General features: G+C 49.0%; 1 protein-coding gene across 1 annotated transcript in view; it reads left to right on the forward strand.

The window, feature by feature from the left end:
* LOC131205496 (A disintegrin and metalloproteinase with thrombospondin motifs like) overlaps positions 1–19616 on the forward strand; it is a 75989-nt gene extending 56373 nt beyond the window's left edge. The window contains exons 7-14 of the mRNA XM_058197617.1: positions 7877–8019; positions 9272–9327; positions 11545–11671; positions 11750–11914; positions 11976–12207; positions 12456–12556; positions 13025–13209; positions 18164–19616. Of these exons, the coding sequence (XP_058053600.1) occupies positions 7877–8019; positions 9272–9327; positions 11545–11671; positions 11750–11914; positions 11976–12207; positions 12456–12556; positions 13025–13209; positions 18164–18294 (1140 nt within the window). The 3' untranslated portion in view covers positions 18295–19616. The remainder of the gene's footprint in view (positions 1–7876; positions 8020–9271; positions 9328–11544; positions 11672–11749; positions 11915–11975; positions 12208–12455; positions 12557–13024; positions 13210–18163) is intronic.
* The last annotated feature ends 1132 nt before the right edge of the window (positions 19617–20748 follow it).

Consider the following 20748-nt stretch of genomic DNA (forward strand, 5'->3'; position numbering starts at 1 on the left):
TCCTCGAACGACGAGACGCGGTCAACGGCGAGTCGACCGGTTGGCTGGCTGTGCGAACGCGCGAACGCCAATTAGCATACCCGTTTGGCTGGTTCTGGCCTGGTTCTGCTGACCGGGTGAACGACGACCGGTTCCGACCCAACCGACCGGCTTCGAGTCCTCCTCCGACGCAGCGGCAGTGGATTCCTAAAATTTCAAAAAATCGAGTGTCGCGCTCGCGAAGCATGTCATCATCCGCCGCGATCATCATCGCACCACCAGGCGCGCGACCGACCGCAGGATTAGGGTCGGAAGAGAGTGAGACCGTCGACCGTCGCGTGGTGACCTATCGTGGTCGTGCCCTCAGGAGCATCGCGTGTCTGCCGCTGGCCAACCGTAACCTTTAGAATAAACCACGGCGGCGGCGGTGGCGGCGACAGCCGGTAATGAGCACGAGGAGCACCACCGTGTTTGTGCAGCTCTTTGGCTGTCAAAATTCCGATGCACCCAACCGCGCAGGTGCAACTGAAGTCCCCCTCCCCTCTCTCTCTGTTTCTTTGGCGTCGTTTTTATCAATAAAGACGTACGAGAAGGATGTACATGGTGATCTACATGCGATCGACGGTGCCGGGCTTTTGGATAACGATGCTGTCGGCGAGCCTAGCGCTGGCTTGCGCAACGACATGATTGACAGTTGAGACGTCGTCGCAGCTGGCCAATCGATGTTTGGCCTGGGGGCTCATCAAGAGCGGCCAAGAGGCACGGCAGCACGGTAGAGCCTTTTTAAGGCGACAGTGCGCGCGGCATTGAGAGCACAGAATGGTGGCCGCAATGTGATCGACATTTGTGCAGACATTCTTTTTGCACGATGAACCTTCGCTTCGTTCTGCGCGCCGAAGATCACGGTTTCTTCCTTCAACTGTCATTCCGACGAAGATTACGAATCGGTCGATTAGAAACGTAAACCGATTTCGAAGCTCTATTTTTTAGCATCTAGAACACCGGGTGATTAGCAATCAATCCGGAGCCCATTCCGTCTAATTACGATCCTCCGACGATCGCGGTAATTCACTGGTACACTTAATGGCACGTGCCGTGCCGCAAACTGCATCTCGCAGCTCGCCACATCATTACACGTCTCAATCAGGTGCAGATGCAATCGTCAGGAATTGCACGACAATTAACATAAATTATCACACTCACTCGATCGTTGCGCGGCCGACCGATCGATTGATGCGGCTGTCGCAAAACGAGTTTCCGCAGCCGTAGATTAATGGCCGTTTCCGGCCCCGATGGGGAGCAAAATTGGGTCGAAATTGCAACAAAAACTTTGCATCGCAATTTTTAAATCAAAATCCCGACACAAGAAACAGCGAACGAGAGATGCAGAAGGGTAGAGAATTGAATTTCCACATAAAAATAGGTGAAACATAACACGAAATGCGAGGCGCGAGGCCGGACAGGGTGTCGTAAAAGGGTAGCTACCCTGTCGAGAGTCCCTTCGTTGCGTGATTTCGTCTGCGGACATTAACACGTTGCAACATCTCTCAGCCCGTCGGAGCCCATCGGAGCCTTTTGCCTCGGATGCTTCAGTTTGCCCGTATTGACCTTTCTGGCCACTAATTAGCGTGAGGCAGTGCGGTGAACGAAGGAATTGATGACCCACATACGCTGCATGGGCTGCTGCTCGTGCTATCGAGCCGATTGATTCAATTAAGATTTTTCGTAACGGGTCGACAGCTACAGGGTGCACCGGGGATTGCGACACTCGTGCAGTGGCGCAAGTCGTGCAAGTAATCTGTGCAATATTTTATGTTGCGTTATGTCCGAGGCCACATTTGTTTCGCAATTCATTTCCTTATCCCGTTTCTGGTGATGATAGAAATCGTGATAAAAGACATTTGACCCGGGAGATAGTGCTGCATCACGCGAAATGAAATTTTTGCCCTCGGTTCGTCGTGGTCCTTTTTGGTACAAGACTATGACTTATTCACTCGACGATTGGTGGCACTCTGGCACATTAAGGAAAGTGTGAAATGCCCAACATAATGGAGCGTGCGAAGCAGGAAATTGCACTTCCCGTGGTGGTATTTCGCCTGTTGCTTCACCAACCGGATGTTGAGCGATGAAACCGATGACGCGATCTGATAACGGTCTGTTAGAAGTATTGTTCTTCTGTCCGTAGCCAGCGGGATTTTGCAAATCCCCTGGCCTTGATCTCTATTGCAGCCACAAATAAAATAAATTGATCTTTCTGCAGGCCGGGCAAAAATGACGCAATCCGATCGAGCTGTAAAAGCGATCAAATTGGCGATTGTAAAACGGTTATGGCTCCGATTAGGCAAAACCGAAGTAAGCGCATGTTGTGAAAGATCACTTCGGTGACATTTGTTGCGGTGGCCTACATCCTGGAACACGGATCCCGTGAGCCTGGGCACGCTCTTCTACGAGTATGGAGAACACAAGCTTATACGTAGTGTTTTATTGTTACACTTTTAATACCCTGTCGTTCCCACGGCGGTGTCCCCTTTTTTGGGTACGTGGGATTTTTTTAGAAAAGCGAAACCTCCCCTACGAATTGGGCAACGAAAGCAGGATATTCATCCTGCGCTCAGGTCTACATTTGCACGCTGCACTCTGGTCGAACCCGGTTGGCCAATTTGGACCTAATTTCTGCTGCTACGATCGTAAAATTGGATACATTTTTATGAGCCGGAGCGGCAGCAGAGGATTAGCATATTTGGATTATACCCACCAAATACGGGTGTGCGTATGGTTGCAGCAGCGCCAGCGTTTCGCGCGCGCGCGCGCCGCCATCATCTGAAGCTAATCTGATTCAATCTGGGCCGCTACCTGCAACGCCAATCGACCCGCCACTATCGCGCGGCGACACTCCATAAACAGCATCCGTGCAAAACCGTCAGCGAGAGAGTGATAATGCAAAACGGTGTGCGGATCGCGATCGTTCTAGCAAAACGGTTTCCCGATCACCTCTATCCGATTGTACGAGCGAAGCGTTAATTAATGCACGCGAAATCGATTGGTCCAAGTGCCTCGTTTTTCATCTCTCTTATCTAGTGCGCGGCCACCTAACGTGTAGTTTTTTCGCCCGTGACAAACACGACGCGATGAGGAAATGTATTCATTTCCGTCAGGCGTCGTAAAAATTCGAACCCGACCAAGCGACAAGGCTAACGATTTGTTTTCGAAGACCGTCCGTCAACCAAATTCCAACGGGGAACGAGGAAGGGAAGATGCCACCGGTCGCGGCGGAAATGTTAAGCTGTTTATGAAGAAAATCGTACTAATTTGACGCCGAACGACAGGAGCGGGCCGAAAGTCAGGAAGAATCGTACCGCGCGAGAAGGTTCGTCGCTTCCGCGTCGCTGAGTCTTTTGTGTTTTCACGGGTGTTCATCATTTTATGGGTCCAAATAATTCGGATAATTCGTCCGGTACGGGCGCGGAACAATGTGGAATTTATGATTCCGAATTCCTGTCCAGGGTCCTGGGTTCTTGGGCCGTTAGCCATTAGCGACGTGTTTCCCACCGCTGGAATGGCAAATAAAATCAACATTAACAATCGCTAACAATTCAATTGAAGGAAGAGAAAAAAATCTTTCTTCACAGATTTTTGGCCAAAGAACAAAGGGCACCATGGTACGTACCGACCGCCACCGGAAACACAATGTAACGCGGGTCGTTTCGTTAAGCGCAACACAATTTGTTCCCCCGATCGTGTTCCGCACACTTCCGTCTGGTATTTTGACCCTCTCCGGTATACACCGAAGGCCCCCGTGTTGTAGTGGTACTTTCCCGCGTTCGGCTGTGAGTGGCGTTTTGCAGAACGCAGAACCAACGATAGTGGTTCCGCCATCGGGCCAAAGACAATGGCACCCCACCGTGTCGAGGCTTCGGTCGAGATGGTCCTTCTGGGACGAGTGGCCACACGATGCAAATTGCTTGTACGGGCTTCACTTCCGTTCCAGTTCTTTACGGCCCCGCAGTTCTTGACACGTTCACGTCGGATGGCGGTCATTGGTGGTTGAGTTTGTTTTGCTAACTTAACACCTCGCCCCGAGCCGGTCGGTTGGTGTAGGATAGCGTAAAGTTCAATGCACACACCTCACATAGCACTGGCCGCGGCGATGTGGCTCGTGCGTGAAGTTCGCGGAAGCCCTCTCTCCGTTCTCGATTCGTTCACGGTGATGGCGTTAAATTGTTCTGCATGCCGGCTTTTAGACAGATGATCCTCTGAGTGCTTTTCTCACCTCAGGACTTACAAATTCCAGCATAAAAACGGAACAGAAAGCTGCAATAAAGTAATAAATTATGTTTGAATAAATTTCGCTTCATTAATCGATTTCCCTAGAGCGAGGCCTAGGCGATCGAGTGCAATTAATGGGAATATGCAAATCAAGTTCATCGTTCTTTCGAACGGACCTCGAACGCGTCGGTCCCGATCTCCTCGACCACGATCTTGGTGGGTGGTTTTAAAAGCTAATCATTTCTTTAGGATCAACCACGTAAAGACGCCAATGATGATCGCCTGCAGGATTCAGAAGACTCAACAGCTTACAAGACACCACAGTTGGACTCACGGAACAGGTGTCATTTTCGCCCGAGATCAATCAGGAAGAGGGCCGCACCAACACGCTGAACCTGCCGGGGTCTTTAAACCTGCTGCCTGTTTGAGGAGTCTCGAATTTTCAAAATACGCCATCGTGCTGGCTTCGTACCAGGTGCTTTTATCGCGAGACCAACGCCGGCCATTCTGAAAGGGGCCGATGCTGGGCAAACAACATGATGCACGATGATGTCAGTGTCTCGTCAGCAGGCGCTCCTATGTTTGGACAACCACCGAGCGACCGAGCAGCGTCTCCGGCTCACAGTTCGCTGGCCACGCCACCGCGTTGTAACTACGTAAATTAAGAGAATATTGAACAGCACACTTTTCCGTAGTCCGCAGGCGGAAGCCACCCCGGGGATCCGGTGCCGGAAGATTGGCCCTGGTTAGCGGCAGCCTTTCGGCAGTCGAGCGGTCGGCGGGGAAGACAAAACGAGCGGATAACTATAAATTATCAATAAGCGCTAAATGTCGTGAGAATAGGTCGTAAATTGCTGGGTCCATCTACGAGTTCTTCTACGCACGCGCTTATCGGGACGCTAGCGTAGGCCAACCGAGACGAGCGCTTATTTGCTTAAGAAAGGCTCGACACACAATCAACCCGACCCGTGTCCCTTTGGGGCTTTGGCTCGGTTTATGCTCGCCCAGTTTGCTCCTTCTTTTTCTGCGACGCTGTTTCGTTCTTTTCTCCTCTTTCGCTCGGTCCGGTTGCCGGTAAGGTTTACTTTCGCAAACTACCGCAACTACCCAGGAGGTGTGTCCCTGGGTGGGCACGGTTCGCCAGGAGAATTTATCGGCCGGCGGCACACAAAAAACCGTCTCGCCATCAGCATAAACGAGCCAGTGGGCGGCTTTTGAGGCGGGTTTGTATTTATTATGCTGCCCGGGAACCGGCGGGATTTCTTTCGCGGAACTAATTTGCCCATCCGTCGTTGTCGTCGTCGAAGTGCGACGTGTTTTATCGCAGAAAGTCAAGGGCCCATGTTGGGGTCTTAAATTGATTTCGGTTCCGCTGCTACGACTCACGATGGGAATGTTCTTTATTATCCCCGGGATCGGCCTCCCGCGGAGTTTCGTTTGACAAGCGATGCAGAAACATAATTTAACCCGTTTCCTGAGTCATACGACGCGTTGGCGAAAGCATAATTGAAGAAATTGTTATTGTGTCGGGTAATATTTTGCCGAGGGCATGGCCAATTTTCGTGGCTCTTTTTACGCAAAACGATCAAGTGGCTGTTGCTGATAAAAGAGGGTGTTGTAAAGAATAATGAGCTAAATCGTAAATTATTACCGTCAATATTACTGTCACATAAGTTTTATAGATGTAAGAAAGGGAAAACAGTATAGACTGGAATTTTCTTCCTTTTCGTAACTTTATTCCTCTTTCGTAGTTGAGATCACAAACGTTAGACCGCTCTGGTCTGCTGCTGTTTTGCGACTGCCTAAATTCTGCGCTCCGACCTCCTTTTATACTCGAAGTTGTTCTCGGGGTTGTCCTCCGCTAACTCTCGCCCGAGACAACGCCGAGACCTGCCTTCCTACATAGATGTGTAAAGAAGAAAGGTGAGAAAAATAATCAATTATTTTTCCAATAAACGGTCGTGATGTGTGATGATTTTTATGCTATCGTTTTTAAGAAGTGCGATCGATCGAGAGGTGCAATTATTGGTGCAATTGGTGCAATTATTTTTAATATTTTGAAAAATCTAACACCAGATAAGGAGCACAGCATAGGAGTATTTGCAAATAAATTAATACCATATCTTCGCATTGCGCAATGGATCACAAGTTTTACAAAATTTATGAATATTTATGTTTATGCTCATAATTTTAGCATTACAATGTGTGAAGAAATACCCACACCAAACAAGCAGATAAATTTTCGTAAAAATTCATTCATTGAATCATCTCCCCTGTGAGCTGGCCATTTTGTGTTCGAATCGAACTCCTTTCGCCTCCTCACACCTCACACATGATCTACCAGCGAGTGATCGCGATCGCGAGCTCTGTTGGCGAGCACGTGTAGCAGAACTTTTATGCGTGGTTTAGAACTTTAATGGGTCCTCTGATTTCCTTCGGGCCACCACCTCGTCAACCACCTGTGCCCGTCTATCGTTACGAGGCGCGGTGTGTGTTTTTGGGGTTTTCCGGGGCGGCGGCCAGCTCCGACCCGTTCTGCCTCGGACAACCCGGCTGTCAGCCATTCACCTCAGCCATTCGCTAACTCCGCGTGTCGTGCCGTGCTGGTTGTGGCAAAACATCTAAATTTGTTGATGCTGATAAAAAAAAAACCATCTTCTTAGCAACGACGACGAGCCGTGCGCGCGATCGCGAAGGTCAACCGGCCCCCCACGAGTGGGGCTGGGCCGGGCCCATGTCGCACCGCAAGGGTTCGGCTGTGTATGCGTGAGATCCCAAAAATATCTCCCAACCGTGTGTCACTTCTGCACACCTGTTCCGAGAGTCGTTGGCGTTGCTAAACGACCACCGAAACAACAGGCCGGTCAAGCCGCGCGCCTGGCCTTTCCGCTTCCTTCCGGCCCGTGACCGCTGCCCACGGGCGACCAAAAAGGTGTTTCGTATGCAAATGAGTCCATTCATAAAACACGACCAGCCAGCGGAGCCACAGATCACTCCGTTCGGCGTTCGGGTCTGATGTTTAGGCCCGTCTGCCCGGCTGAAAGTCGGACGCAAAACTGGAACTGTAGCTCGCTCGATGTGAGATTCGCTGCAACAAAGAAATGGCACAACCCGTGTACTCTTCACACGGTACGTCACTTACCATGGTGATGACTTCCTCGTTCAAGTGCCAGTGCTCGATCTGGTCCTCCAGTTTCGCCCTTTCACTCAAACGACCTTCGAAGGCCAAATAAAGCGTCCGTTGCAAATGGAGTGGGGTTCACTCCCAGTAAATTGTAGGAACCCACCAAATGACACAACTCGACCGGCTTCGGGTAGTTGATGATGGGCCTGTGCCGCACTCACCCGCAGCACTACTACTTTCACTTTACGCTGCATTTCCTCAATGCGAATCGAACGGAACCTCCCCAGGTTCACGATGACATGTCGGGGTAATTGACATTTGTCGACGGCATCGAGCATGAGCTCATCATGTGGCCTTCGAAAGCTTGCGCAACATCGGGGAGAGGATCTTCTTACTTGTCATTATGTCATCGACTTTCCACGGCACGGCCGGGAATTAGAGACCAACTAGCATGTGAATCGACATCGAGCTGATCACCCTTCTCGCTTCGCTTCTTCCTTCCGGTAGGGCCGAGACGCCACACCGTACCTGGAGCGGAATCGGGTCGGGCGGGACGCGATCGATTCGGCGGCCGCCCTTACCGACATGGGCAAGTACCTGTTCCGAGAGCGAAGGCTGCCGGTCTACGATATAGCCGTCGCCATCACGAAGTAAGTATCACGCCGACGCCCCTGGACAATGCCCACGCCAAAAACTACGCACACACTACGAAACGAGACACGGGACACGGGACGGAAACCTCAGTGCCTCAGTGACCAAGAACTGCTCCTGAACTGCTGCCGCTGCTGCGATAGGATCCCTCACAGAGCCCGAAACCTGACGGAGCGCCCACAGGACTACACAATCCACCACATTTTAGGACCCTTCACCGAGTGTTTGCCCCGAGTGCTCCCCGTTCGTGACTCTTTCTCCCTTTCTCTTTCTCTCTGTTAGTGCTTCATCTTGTCGAAGTAGCTGCTAGTAGTATTGGAACCCATTTTTTGAAGTTTTAGCCTCATTTTAACGCCATACTCTTGCCTTTCTTTTACAATGTTTTACTGTTTCCTTGAGCCACTACCTTACCAGTTCCTTACATTTCCACGTACCAGCTTCTTCTTCTTCTGCGAGATTGGTGGTCTTCCCACCAATTTCGCTCTCGCTCGCTCTCTCTCTCTCTCCGTCAGCCAAAACAAGTCTACAAATTTCGCACTAATCGAGCTCTTTCGCAGGTATGATATGTGCCGAAGAAGAAAAGGTGGCCGCTGTACGAAGGGCACAGCTGGTAAATGTTTCCCCTCTTTTCTTTCTCTTAGCTCGCTCGCCTCAACTAACTCCCTAGTTTGAGTTTTTTGTTGTGTTTCTGGCTAATCCACCTCGCCCTAAAGTACCTATTGCGATTGCCTAGTATTACTATTATTACTACCACTAGTACTACTGTTGGTAGCATTGCCCCTAACTTTTGGATCACTTATTCCTTTATTTTTAACTTTTACTGACCGTTAGAGAGTTACCTAGTTCGAGCTAACCGCTTCAATCGGCTTCGGTTCTGTGTTTTCGGTTCGGTTTCGGCAACTGGAAATGTTACTTTTCACTAATTGGAAAATTGGATGCGAAGTACACATTTCAAAAAGTCCCGGGCCCCGGTTAAAGTATTAGCATTTAACCCCAAGCACAACTCGACCGGGTGCCGATCGCTCCCACGGTAAGGATCGTAGTAACGACCCCCTGCAGACTGACGACTGAATATCCTCGACCACCACGAACGCTCTCAGCGAGTTCCTCCCATTGTTCCGTCGTCTAGCTGAGGATTCTGCGGCAGAGGCAGAGTCCGGCGGTCCGCTGCCCCATGCCATAATGCGTCCCGCCCCCCTTTGTTAGTGGCAGTATCGTTAACCATAAAACCATTAATTATTACCATTACAGACTAGATATGTGTAGAAGGCAATATGCAAATGACGCGTGTAATCGCGGTACCGCAGGTAATTATAGGCCATCGGAACCACCCGGTGTGCCACCAGAATACCCCACCACCACCACCACCAACCACCAGAACACCCCCATTCAAACCACCCTGTCTGTCTTTCTCAACTCGCGCAGCTCGCAACCATCACCCTGTGTGTTCGTGTTTGTTTGTGTGTGTTTGAGGAGCTTGTGGCCACTCTGTGCAATATCGCTCTTCTCAAGGAAGATCCTCATCGATCTGTCCTCATCTTTTTCTCTCTCTGTCTTTACATCTGCCTTCGTTGCTACACTGTCTCATTCACATATTCGCGTGTATCGCTCTGTCGCTCGCTCACCACAAGGGGCTATTGTAAATTCGATTCATTTCTCTTGCTCTCTGTCTCTCTGTCTCCCTCTCTCTCTCTCTCTCTCTCTATTCACACGCATTCTACGCATACCAACTGAACATATCCCGCGGTGTTGACTTTTGGCCAACAAAAGTATCTATTGGTTTTACCGCCGATCACCGGATCGGGTGTCGCGGGTGTACATTACAAGGAAGCGAGGCCATCGCCCGGTCGCTCGGTGCGCCTAAGTTTGTTATCTCGAGCGAATGTAAATAATGGCACATTCACACACCCAAGCAATTTTCAAGGCATCCTCTCTGCGCGCTTCATGCTTTGAGCACCCTTTCGGACCACAGGGCCATGCATTATGATCCCCCGGTGGGTAGCTCGGCGTTGTACAAATCATGTAAATGTTTCCACGTGTGTCTGTGTGTTTTTTGGGGATGTTTTTCATCAAGGAATCAAGGCACGATGTGTATGTGTAGATAGACCACTGTGTCCCTGAGGTTCCACTGTATCAAAAAAGCCATCTCTTTCAAGGTGTTTAAGACAGCATCTTTTCCTTTCGCCGTCACCCGTTTTTTCTTCACAGCAATCACCTCTGGCTCCACTCTCTCTCTGTAATCATCTGTTACCTGGCAGTGCTGCAAGAAAGTTCCGAAATCGAGCCTCTCTACTTTCAGTAGGTAGTAGCACTGTCCTCTAGAAATTGGTCAAAAGGTCATTTTGATAAGTTTTAAAAGATTTGTTAACTTGAGTCATGTTATGTACCAGGTCTTTGAAATCGGAATTTTTCCAAATAAATCAAATGTTTATTACATTGAAATGAAAAACTCTATTTTATCGCTTTTATCGCCATCGCTAGCTGTACATTTCTTCCGTTTCTCTGCTAAATCGTGGATGCCACGCCAAAGGAAGTGTGCGTCTTATGAAGCAAACCAATTAGTCATCCAATTCTCGATTTCCTCGTAGTGATCGAAGTCTCATCGATGAAAATGAATGATATTCCGAAGGGACGAAGTCAGAGATTTCGGGCAGAAAAGTCGACAAAGTCTAACCTCTTCAAAGATAAGTTGCATCTTCAATTTTGGTTTTTTCGACCTCAATTACCTCATGTTAAAACAAGGTAATGTTGCAAAAAAAGCATACGTAGGAAAACCAAACTGACAGATAGAGCTATCTGTAACACATTCCGAATTCATACTTGTAGACTTGCAATCATATCGTTCTTCACAACGATATGATACGTCTCGTTTCACATTTCTTGTCGATGATAGATTAGATTACATTCTTGATAAGGATAGCACCCAACTGCATAAGTCAGCAACAATTAGAGAAACATAAGCTCAACTTGAACGACGAACGAATATGATCTCGGAGCTTTCTTGCGGCACTCTTTACTTCTTCACTTTCGTACGATCGACCTCTGTTCCACTGTTGGAAACTGTTTTTCTCCTTCCTCTTCTTCAGCTCTTCTCTTAGAATTGTGACCACCACAACCACAGCCACCACCGCAGGACATTTGTTTTATATCATTGATTTATTCGCAATTGCATGCGCTTCAACCACATAAATCGCACCACTGCGCTTCCTTTATGGCTCCCTGTACAGTTACTAACCTCCCGGCCGGTAACGACCTTAACAAACCCCATTACGGGGCGGCGGTGGGCAACAAGGACCCCTGCGATGCGCATCCCTTGCGGCGGTTTCCTGTTGCAGCTCGCCGCTAACACTTCTTACTTCACTTCTTAAGTTTAATACCATCTGGTGGTGGGTTACGGTACTATACATTGTACGCGGCTGGCAAACTGGTTTGGGGCCGTTTCTGCCGTTGGGTTGTCGATGGAGCAGCCGAGCGCCGCGCCTTCTGTGGCTTACCCTTGCTAACGCCGCTGGCATCATTCGCAGGATTCGCCTACGTCGGTGGGGCGTGCGTGGTGAACAAGCGGCTGGAAAAGGTCAACAGTGTGGCCATCATCGAGGACACCGGTGGCTTCAGCGGTATCATTGTGGCCGCCCATGAAGTTGGCCATCTGTACGTAGCCCCCCCCGCCAGCGGTCATCGAACTCCTGAGGCAATTAGTAACCCCCCGTTCTCTGTCTGGTTTCGCAGGCTGGGCGCAGTCCACGATGGTTCGCCACCACCGAGCTACCTCGGGGGCCCGGGGGCCGAGAAGTGTCGCTGGGAGGATGGGTACATCATGTCCGATCTGCGGCACACCGAGCGAGGCTTCCGGTGGTCGCCGTGCAGTGTGCAGAGTTTCCACCATTTCCTCAAGTAAGTCCAGAGCACGCTCCGTGTTTTCGATCACTTCACCGATTTGCTCTCCTTCTTCCAGTGGTGACACCGCCAGCTGCCTGCACAATCCACCGCACGAGGACGAAGCGTTGGGTAGGGCCCTGCCCGGAACGCTCCTCTCGCTGGACGCCCAGTGCCGGCGGGATCGCGGGACGTCAGCGTGCTTCAAGGACGAACGGGTCTGCGCGCAGCTGTTCTGCTTCGATTCGGCCAGCGGCTACTGCGTTGCGTACCGGCCCGCCGCCGAAGGATCCTCCTGCGGAGATGGACAAGTATTGACGAGCGCCCCACACCTCACCTCGCCACCGCCAGCGGGCGCGACCGAGAGAGTTCCTGCGTTCGCCGGGTCTCACTAACGTTTCGATTTGTTTTCCGTTTCTTTTCTTCCCGTTTTTACAAATTGTCGATCATTCTCCTGCTCTCCTGGCTCGTTGTCGCGTCTATGTCTATGTGAACGGTTGACCACGGGTTGAATTCTTGCTCCTTCGAAACCCCTAATCCCCCACCCGGCACACTGTAGCACTGTCTCGACGGGAGATGTGTTGCCGAGCACGAGAACATTATCCCGGACTACTCGCAACATACTCCGTCGTACACGCGCTACAATCAGCAGTCTGTGAAGTACGTATGAACCAAAACCGAACCGCTCCCCCCACCAGAAAGCCATTTGCGTTTCTCCCGCGTATGACCAAACACGCACACCACCAACACCACATACTTCCATTCACTCATCTCCGACTCGCCGCTCCAGGGAGCGAGCGAGAACCAGGGAGTAGGATGGGCCGCAGGATCGCTGTGATCGTCACGGGGTGGCTTGGCGGGAAACGCTCCACCGCCGCCCACCAGAAAACCATCATCCGTTTGTAAATAGTCAGCCTCATCTTCTCGCGGTCCGTCACTTTCATCTCTGTCTGTCCGTTCCCCCCCAATTTTCCGTCTGTCAGTCTGTCCTCGTAACGCAAGCGATCAATGATCGTGAACGATCGATTCTTAGACCAAACCAAACAAGAACCATCACAACCACCACCACCAATACAAGTAAAGTCCAAGTTTTGAACGCAAATTGTTAACGGCATCAACGTTCTTTAGATATAACTACGACGACAAGTCAGATCAGCAGGAAGAATATTATGAACCGTCTAGCACGCCAACGACTACCACCTCCACCACCACCAGCACCACGACCACCACCACCAGCACCACCACCCCAGCACCGCCACCGGCGACGTCGACGACGAGGAACTACTACCAGTACTACAATCACAAGTCCACGAGTACCTATCCCAATGATTACCATTCTGCTAAGAGTCAGCCTAGTCCTAGCGATAATGGGAACGGTAATGGCTATAACCACCACTATAACCAACCGCAGACGACCAAGTCGCAGACGCCGTACAGTACGAAAACGACGACCAAGACACCGTACGTGTTCAGTAAATACACCTTCTCGACCAAAAGCCCCACGCCGACGACGCTGACGACGACCACCCGAACCACGCGATCGCCCTGGAGCAGCCACAGCAACCGTGAGGATGACAATAGTAACGCCCTGCACTACAACAGTTATCAGCAGCAACAGCACCAACAGCAGCAACAGCAACCACCGCACAACCCGTACGGTTACGAGGACGGTGGCGAGGGCTACCCGGACCTCGACCCGGAGCCCGCCCCCAGCACCACCACCACCACACGCAAACCCAAAGCCACCTACCACCCGGTGTTCGACGTGTACTTCAACCGGATCGCACAGACCACCACGCGCAATCCGTACAACTTTGCGTACTTCGCCAAACGCACGGGCACCAGCACGGGCACCGGCCGGGGGGGCTCGGGCACCAATGGCAACGGCAACAGCAACTTTGCACTGAACAACTACCTCGGGGCCAACAGCCAGCTCAGTGCGGTCCGGTCTGGCCAGGACCCGACACCCGTCGCCGCTCCCGGTGGGCGCACTGGCCGGTACTACCACTGAACCCGCTTAGGGGGATTGCTTCTGGGCTTCAGGGCACTTAGCGCGGGGTCCTTCCTGGATGGGTGGCTGGAAGCCTTCCACACCGACAGACCCGGGGGCTGCATTCGTTTTAGGAATGCGTCGCTCTCTCGTTTTGCTCGCAAGTCACTCGCGACTTGTGCGGTGCGCCCCGTACTGCTTATGGCACCTTTCTTCTACTTTGTTTATGTCTTTTATTGCCACCGTTGAGCGTTCTGCGTTCTGTTTCTGCTGCGTGTTTGTGTTTTGTACCCACTTTCTGTCTAGTTTAGTTTTGTTACACCTTTTTTCTGTTTTTTCTTCTTTGTTTGCACCACTTTTTATGTGTGTTACTTCTTTTTCTTTTATGTGTCTCACTTTTACTACTTTACCGTTTTTTAAAAAAGTTGTTCTTGTTTGTTTCATAAATGTTTAACAAACTCACTCACCCTCTTTGCTGTTGTTAAACAGACAGACTTCTTCTTAGCACATTGAGATCCAACATTATACTCTCTTTCGTTGGGAACTTTGTTTCTGGTTGTTGCTTCAACAACGTTGTGCCTCCGGCTGTCGACCGTTCTTCTTCACCGGTCCGGGTGTTGGTGCTGCAAGTTGATAAGTTTGTGAACTCAAAAGTCTGCCAATTGCACGAAAATTAGACTGTGGTCTGTTTAAGGTTCATTTTGTTTGTTTTTTTTTTAATATGATTTTTCACAATACAAATTCAAACCCATTACATTCCACCGTAAGGTAGAGAGCGAAAGAGAATGGAGAGCCCTTAGTTTAGTAGTAATCTAAAGTCTTATGAATTAAAATAGAATAAGAAAAGCGAGCACACTAAGTTGGTGGATATGAAAACACCGTGCACCTTAAGTAGAGCAAAACAAAAAAGACAGAAACTCGAAGCGGGTGGAGACACTTTTCGCTGGATTTCGAAAAGTGACTGTCGCTCCGCATCACAGACGCATCACACATACGCATCACGCATTTGAGGGGGGGCCTAAAAATGGGGAATTGGAACTGGGGGGCAACTAAGGGGTACCAAAAGCCCCAAAAACTAAAGCTCTTGACGCGACAAGAGCAATCGAAACACGTGGCCGCAAAAACACACGCGTGGTTTCCGCACACACATCCGACACGCACCGATCGGAACCGGTAAGAATGAATACTCTCAATTATCACACCAAACCCATAAAAAACTGTAAACAACTCTCAACCCCCCCGAACTCAAAAACTGACACCAACCTGTCGCTTCTCACTGTGCATGAGTAGCAGTGGCCGCCCCGGTAACCAGGCAGCGATTATCGTCGCCTCAGTGATCTGGCAGCGGCACGACACTCACCTTTCTGGGGACATCCTTCGTCTATGGTACTGTTGCCACTACTGTACAATTTCGGTTCTTGGATCACCCCTGTGGCATTCGGTTGAGTTCGGTTCGTTCCATACACACTGTACAGTCTCACTATCCGTTTCCGTTCTCGACCTGCTCTCGGCCGTTGGAACACACTAAACAGGTTTCTTACTCAACTGATTGTAAATTTCACCAGTAGCCAATCACCTCAAATCAGACACAAACTTCACAGGCACGGTCATTGCCGCAGCGAACGCCGAGATCAGTTGTCACTCGTCACACGCATCGTCGTCTTGTCCCCGTTGTCTTTTCGCACTGTTCTATTGGTTTCTAGTGGCTCGCTCTACTCTACTCCCGATCGCTCTATGATCGCCTTCATCGAAAGTAGAGGATTTTCAACTGTAACCTCAACTGATCGACTACCTACCTACCTACCTCTACTTACTTTCTGTACTTCTTACCTCACTGTCACTCTCTTGACCTCGCTCGTACCTTACCAAACTTATGTGACCAACTTCTACTCACTACCATACATTTCCACTTACTTTTCGACTACCTTCCGACTATCCTGAACTGGCCCTTCACGGAACTATCCCAGTGTGGGTGTACTACACCCATATTAGCACAAATGTTGCGTAGCCATCGCTATCGATGGAACTGCTTGCTGTCCCACCCATATATCGCATCGCTTTAGATCTCGATCACGTCGCATCCATCGGGGCAAGGTTGTAGTCTTAACGGGTGTCCCTCGATCTTTCGATACGTGTGAACCTCCAGCTCTCGCTCGCTCTCGAATGACTCTAGTTCGATTCTGCCAAATGACCTGCTACTAGCAAGCTTCTGCCCTTAACCTGCCTGTCCATACTTCCCAGTACTTAGTCTGACACGTTACCGAACCCCACGCAACTGGGGCGCAAACAATCTGTGATCGATTGTGCCCGTTCATCTAGGATTAGCCTAGTGTGTAATGCGATGGAATGTACTGTAAAAACACAACCTGTATGGCTTTGTTAGATGATAAGAACTAGTGTAGCGACCCCTTACTTAGTATATTAGTTTGTAAGGCAACACCTAAAAGATAAGTGCATGAAACCGAAAGCAACTGCACGACAGCGTTGAGCACGTTCGGCCCACAGCCAAACCACAAGAAAGGTTTTACAAACGTCATCAACTTCCTCCTTACTTCAGAGCACTTCAATCAAAACAACATGGCAAATACGACAGCACCAAAATCAAGTCACTTCAGCCTCTCACGAGGATGGCCGCACACCGTCGGTTTTTGTACATAGAGCCTTGCTTCATGCTTTTACTCTGTGGCTTGTGTTGTTTCAGGTACTACCGGATTCCCTAAGGCCTCCTTCCGCAAGGTTCACCTGGAACCATCGCTATACCTGATGGTTTACCCCGTCAAACGATCTTACTTCCGCCGGACGTAGACCAATCCGTTCTGTTTGCTTGAACCGCGGCCCGGCTTTTCATTGCACACAAAACCGGGCGTATTTACCCAATGTGTACAGGTGTGGTGCGCTACTGCAGGTGCTGCTGGTGCTATTCGTGAGAAAAACCGAAAAGAAAATCGAACAAAAAGCCAAAACCCTTTAACGATCGCTGCAACTCGAAACGGTGCAACGACCGAGCCTATCACTGCCGCAACCAGGTACCTGTTTCGAGAGTCCTATCGCACAGTGCACATTGTCGTCCCCAGCACCCACCACTGTGGAGTAAATGTTTCATCTCGCTCGCATTTTGTTTCAGTGAGACAGCTAAGTTCAAAGACTCGCACCTCTTTTGCATGGTCAACTTTTGTATCTAGGACTTTTTGAGCACTTCATAAGCGTAGCGTATCGTCAGACAACGAATGAAGAGAAAGACGCTCAAAACACGTCCGATTTTCCTCATTCCCATCCAGTTGATGTTAGTTTAAACGCGAATTCCGAAGATGTTTCGATCTTTGTTATGTTGATAAATTCTGTCCTAAAATGTAGCACTGTGTTCGGTCTCAGCCATCTCAATGATAAAATGACGTAGGAATCTACACATAATATAATACGGAAATCGATCCTGAGTAGTTGACTAATTCAGTATTCTTGTACAACAAATTAGATGAGATTCCGTAGAAACGTATGCATGATTAAAGTATTCCTGTAATAATTTGTAAAGCCATAATAATAAGCCCTGCCGTTTGGCTACCCAATGATGCTACCCAACAGCTTAACGACACACCACAATTTGTATCATAAAGGATAAACTCCACATTGCTTCCGTTATGTAGCTCGATTTATAAATTAATAGTAATTAATGTTACTCCGGAAAGACACATATAGTGGAAGAAGCTGTTGAAAATATACTTAGTCGGTGGTTTGAATTTAGGTTAAATCGATCCAAATAATCCCAGCCGAACACTGTATTATTGAAACAAATGGTGCCCAAAACCGTGCCCTGGCAATGTACGTGTTTCAAACAATTAAACTATCGCATCCCCTTATCAATCACCCCTTACACAGCATGAAACATTATCGGTCATCAAGTACACGTTTCAGTTTTCGAAACAAGTCGAATATTCACTTCCTTTTCCTTAACCAGCTGTGATGTTGCCAGCTCCTTGGCGCCATTCGTGGTCCTATTTCTCCGTGCCAACCAAACAGCGAACATTTGTCTAAAAGCACACCCTATTTATCTCGGTAGATAGTGTAATCCATCATGCATCATGTTGTTTTGTTTTCGCTCTCGCCTTTACATACACGCTAGTGGCGTCTTGCGGTCCTTTTAACCAAGATGCCGGCATTATAAATATGCATCACCACCACACGCGTTGTGATTTTCGAGTGAATCGTTCTAATGCGTGCTTTCTTTCTTACATCCTTTCTCTCTGTCTCTGTCTCTCTCTCGATCTCTCTCACAAAAACAGCTTTGGATGATGAGGATAAGCGATACAAAAACTTCATGAATGCCATCAAACGGAAGCGATTACAACACCTGAAGGAGCAGCTGGAGCTTCAGCAGCAACAACAGCTGCAACTGATCAGCAACCAGCAATGAGACTGGGCCGGGATCGGGGAGGAAGCCTTCAGTGACCCTTAACAAAACCCTGTGTTCGACAGACAGACAACCGACCAAACAAGCAGCAAAAGAAACTCCTTTCGGCCGGCACCACCAAAAAATCGGCCTGTGGCCTTCGGCTTTAAACTGCACAACACAACGAATACTGCCCACACTGCGTTTTTGCCTCGTTTTTCGGTACTAATTCCATAAACGGTAGTCGTTTCTCTTGTAAGTCATGGACCGTTCAACGAACATCCGTTCATTGCCTACCGATATCGAGGTCGTACCCGGGGAACGCATCAGTTCATTCATGTCCCCGTTCAACAGCCCGCCGTTGGCATCCGAAACTGCTTATCTGTTCAGAGTGTACATAGTTAGTGCCTTAGTCCTCTCTGCGTATCGATTGTTTTTACTATTGCGCATCATACAAGATTTAGTGTCTAGCGTTTCGTCTGGCCTTAGGAAAGGGAAACAGGGAGAGAGAGAGACAGGATGTATGTCAGGAAACAGTTCGATAAGAGTTGTGAACTGGCTGGCGATAAATAGGGGACAAACGAAAATAATTACCGTAAGACAGTCCGGGATGGCAAAAACAAAATCGTTGAACGAATGTTTTGTTTTTGTTTCGCATAATATTAGAGTTCGTTTTTTTCTCGTACGAACGATTAGAAACCCCACGATTTAGGTAGTGAACAAGATAAAAGGCCCGATGTCCGATTCATTAGAGAAGAGAACAGCAGCGTTGCTGTTTTTGGGGTTTATAGAAACAAAAGCAAACGAAAGCAAAACAATCGCACAGACGAGGGGAGCCCGGTCCTTCGGAGCACCGCGACCACTGTGTAGAGTTTTAATTTATTGGATTTAAGTTATGGCGTAGTAGAACTGCGACGGCTTTTATGTTTCGATTTATGTCGGGGGCCGTTGATATATATATTTTTTTACATAAAAACGTTGGCCGAAACGCAAATCGTTGATTCGAGCGGCGCGATCGGCTACTCGATCGGCAACTAGGATCTAGTAAATAGTAAGCGAAGGAACAACAACGAAACAACGGCAACAAAGCATCGGTGTGATGACAGCGTGAGGCAGGAGAACATATGCATTAGTGGTTTGAAAGAAGACAAAAAAAACAACAACGGGGTGGCCACGTGCCGCCCAGCGGCGAAATGATTTGCGATATTTGCATGGAGCACCGGTAAACATCGGCACGAGAGCGATACGCGTTCGATGTGGCGCAGGAAGAAGAGATTCAGGCGTTTGGTGTAACGATTACGATGCAGATGTATTTCGTTTATGTATTTTGTAAAGTGAACATCTTAATAAAAGAAACATAAAATACAATCAATTCGGAACTGAGCTTTGATTTCATTCAATCCACCGACGTTATGCTCACACAACACCTAAATTAAAACATGCCAGTCAATGTTAAAGCACTGTCATCATCGCATCCATTTCTCAATTTGCGTTAAAAAAAGTTACAAAAGCAAAAAAATGGAGGCGCTTGGTGCTGCGTTGCGATCGCGTTACCATAAAACAGAACACTTTATAGCATGTTAAACCTCGTCGCTATAAAATAATCGGTAATGCGGATTGCATATACCCCAGGCTCAAACACACTCAGCGATAGTAAACCATTTGGTCGAGAATAGTATGTTAGCAAAAGTGTGTTAACCAGATGTGATGTAATTGTCATCCTTCCATTATCTGCCTTAAAATTAATAATCCAACGATTATTTAAAGAAGAAAACCACAAACTCTCTGGCAAGCTGCAAGTGTACCCCATTTTTAGACCTTAGACATGGCATCAACATGGCTGACGTTGTCTCTCTACTACTGAGAGACAAAAATAAACCACCCCCATTCTTTCGTCTACGGCGATCATAAGTAAACAATATCCATCCAAAAATGGACATGGACCCTACCACGTGCGTTTTGTGCTGTCGCAAATGGCGATCCGCAATACTCGCGCGGGCGCAAGTAAACGCATCCTCCATGGCGCGCGAGTACTTTCGCTTGGCCGGACTGTCATTGAAAACGTTCCTGAACATTCGATACCTCAAGGAACGGCAGCGACCAGCAGACCTTCTTCTTGTTCAGCAGGTTCATTCATACACACTGAAGGCAGTGTGCCATTGTAAGCGAAAATCATAATAATCGTCATCGCGACTCCTTTTGCAGACAGCCAGATCTTCGGGAGGGAGGCCAAGCCTTTGCTCTCTCTCTCTCTCCCTCTCTCTCTTTATCTTTGTCACTCGCATACTCATGGGGAGCAATAATAAGATGATTGCACTCGGCACTCGGCACCGCAGCACTGCGCCGTGAATGCAATCGTCGTTCGAACAGATTCACGGGTCACCCATCTGTCAGCGCTACACAGGCGATGATCGTATGCTGTCCAGTGCTTCCCCGTCATGCCCACACTCTCTGCCTCTTTCTCTCTCTCACACTCTC

Source organism: Anopheles bellator, chromosome 1, assembly GCF_943735745.2.
Source record: "Anopheles bellator chromosome 1, idAnoBellAS_SP24_06.2, whole genome shotgun sequence".
Classification (NCBI taxonomy): Eukaryota; Metazoa; Arthropoda; class Insecta; order Diptera; family Culicidae; genus Anopheles; species Anopheles bellator.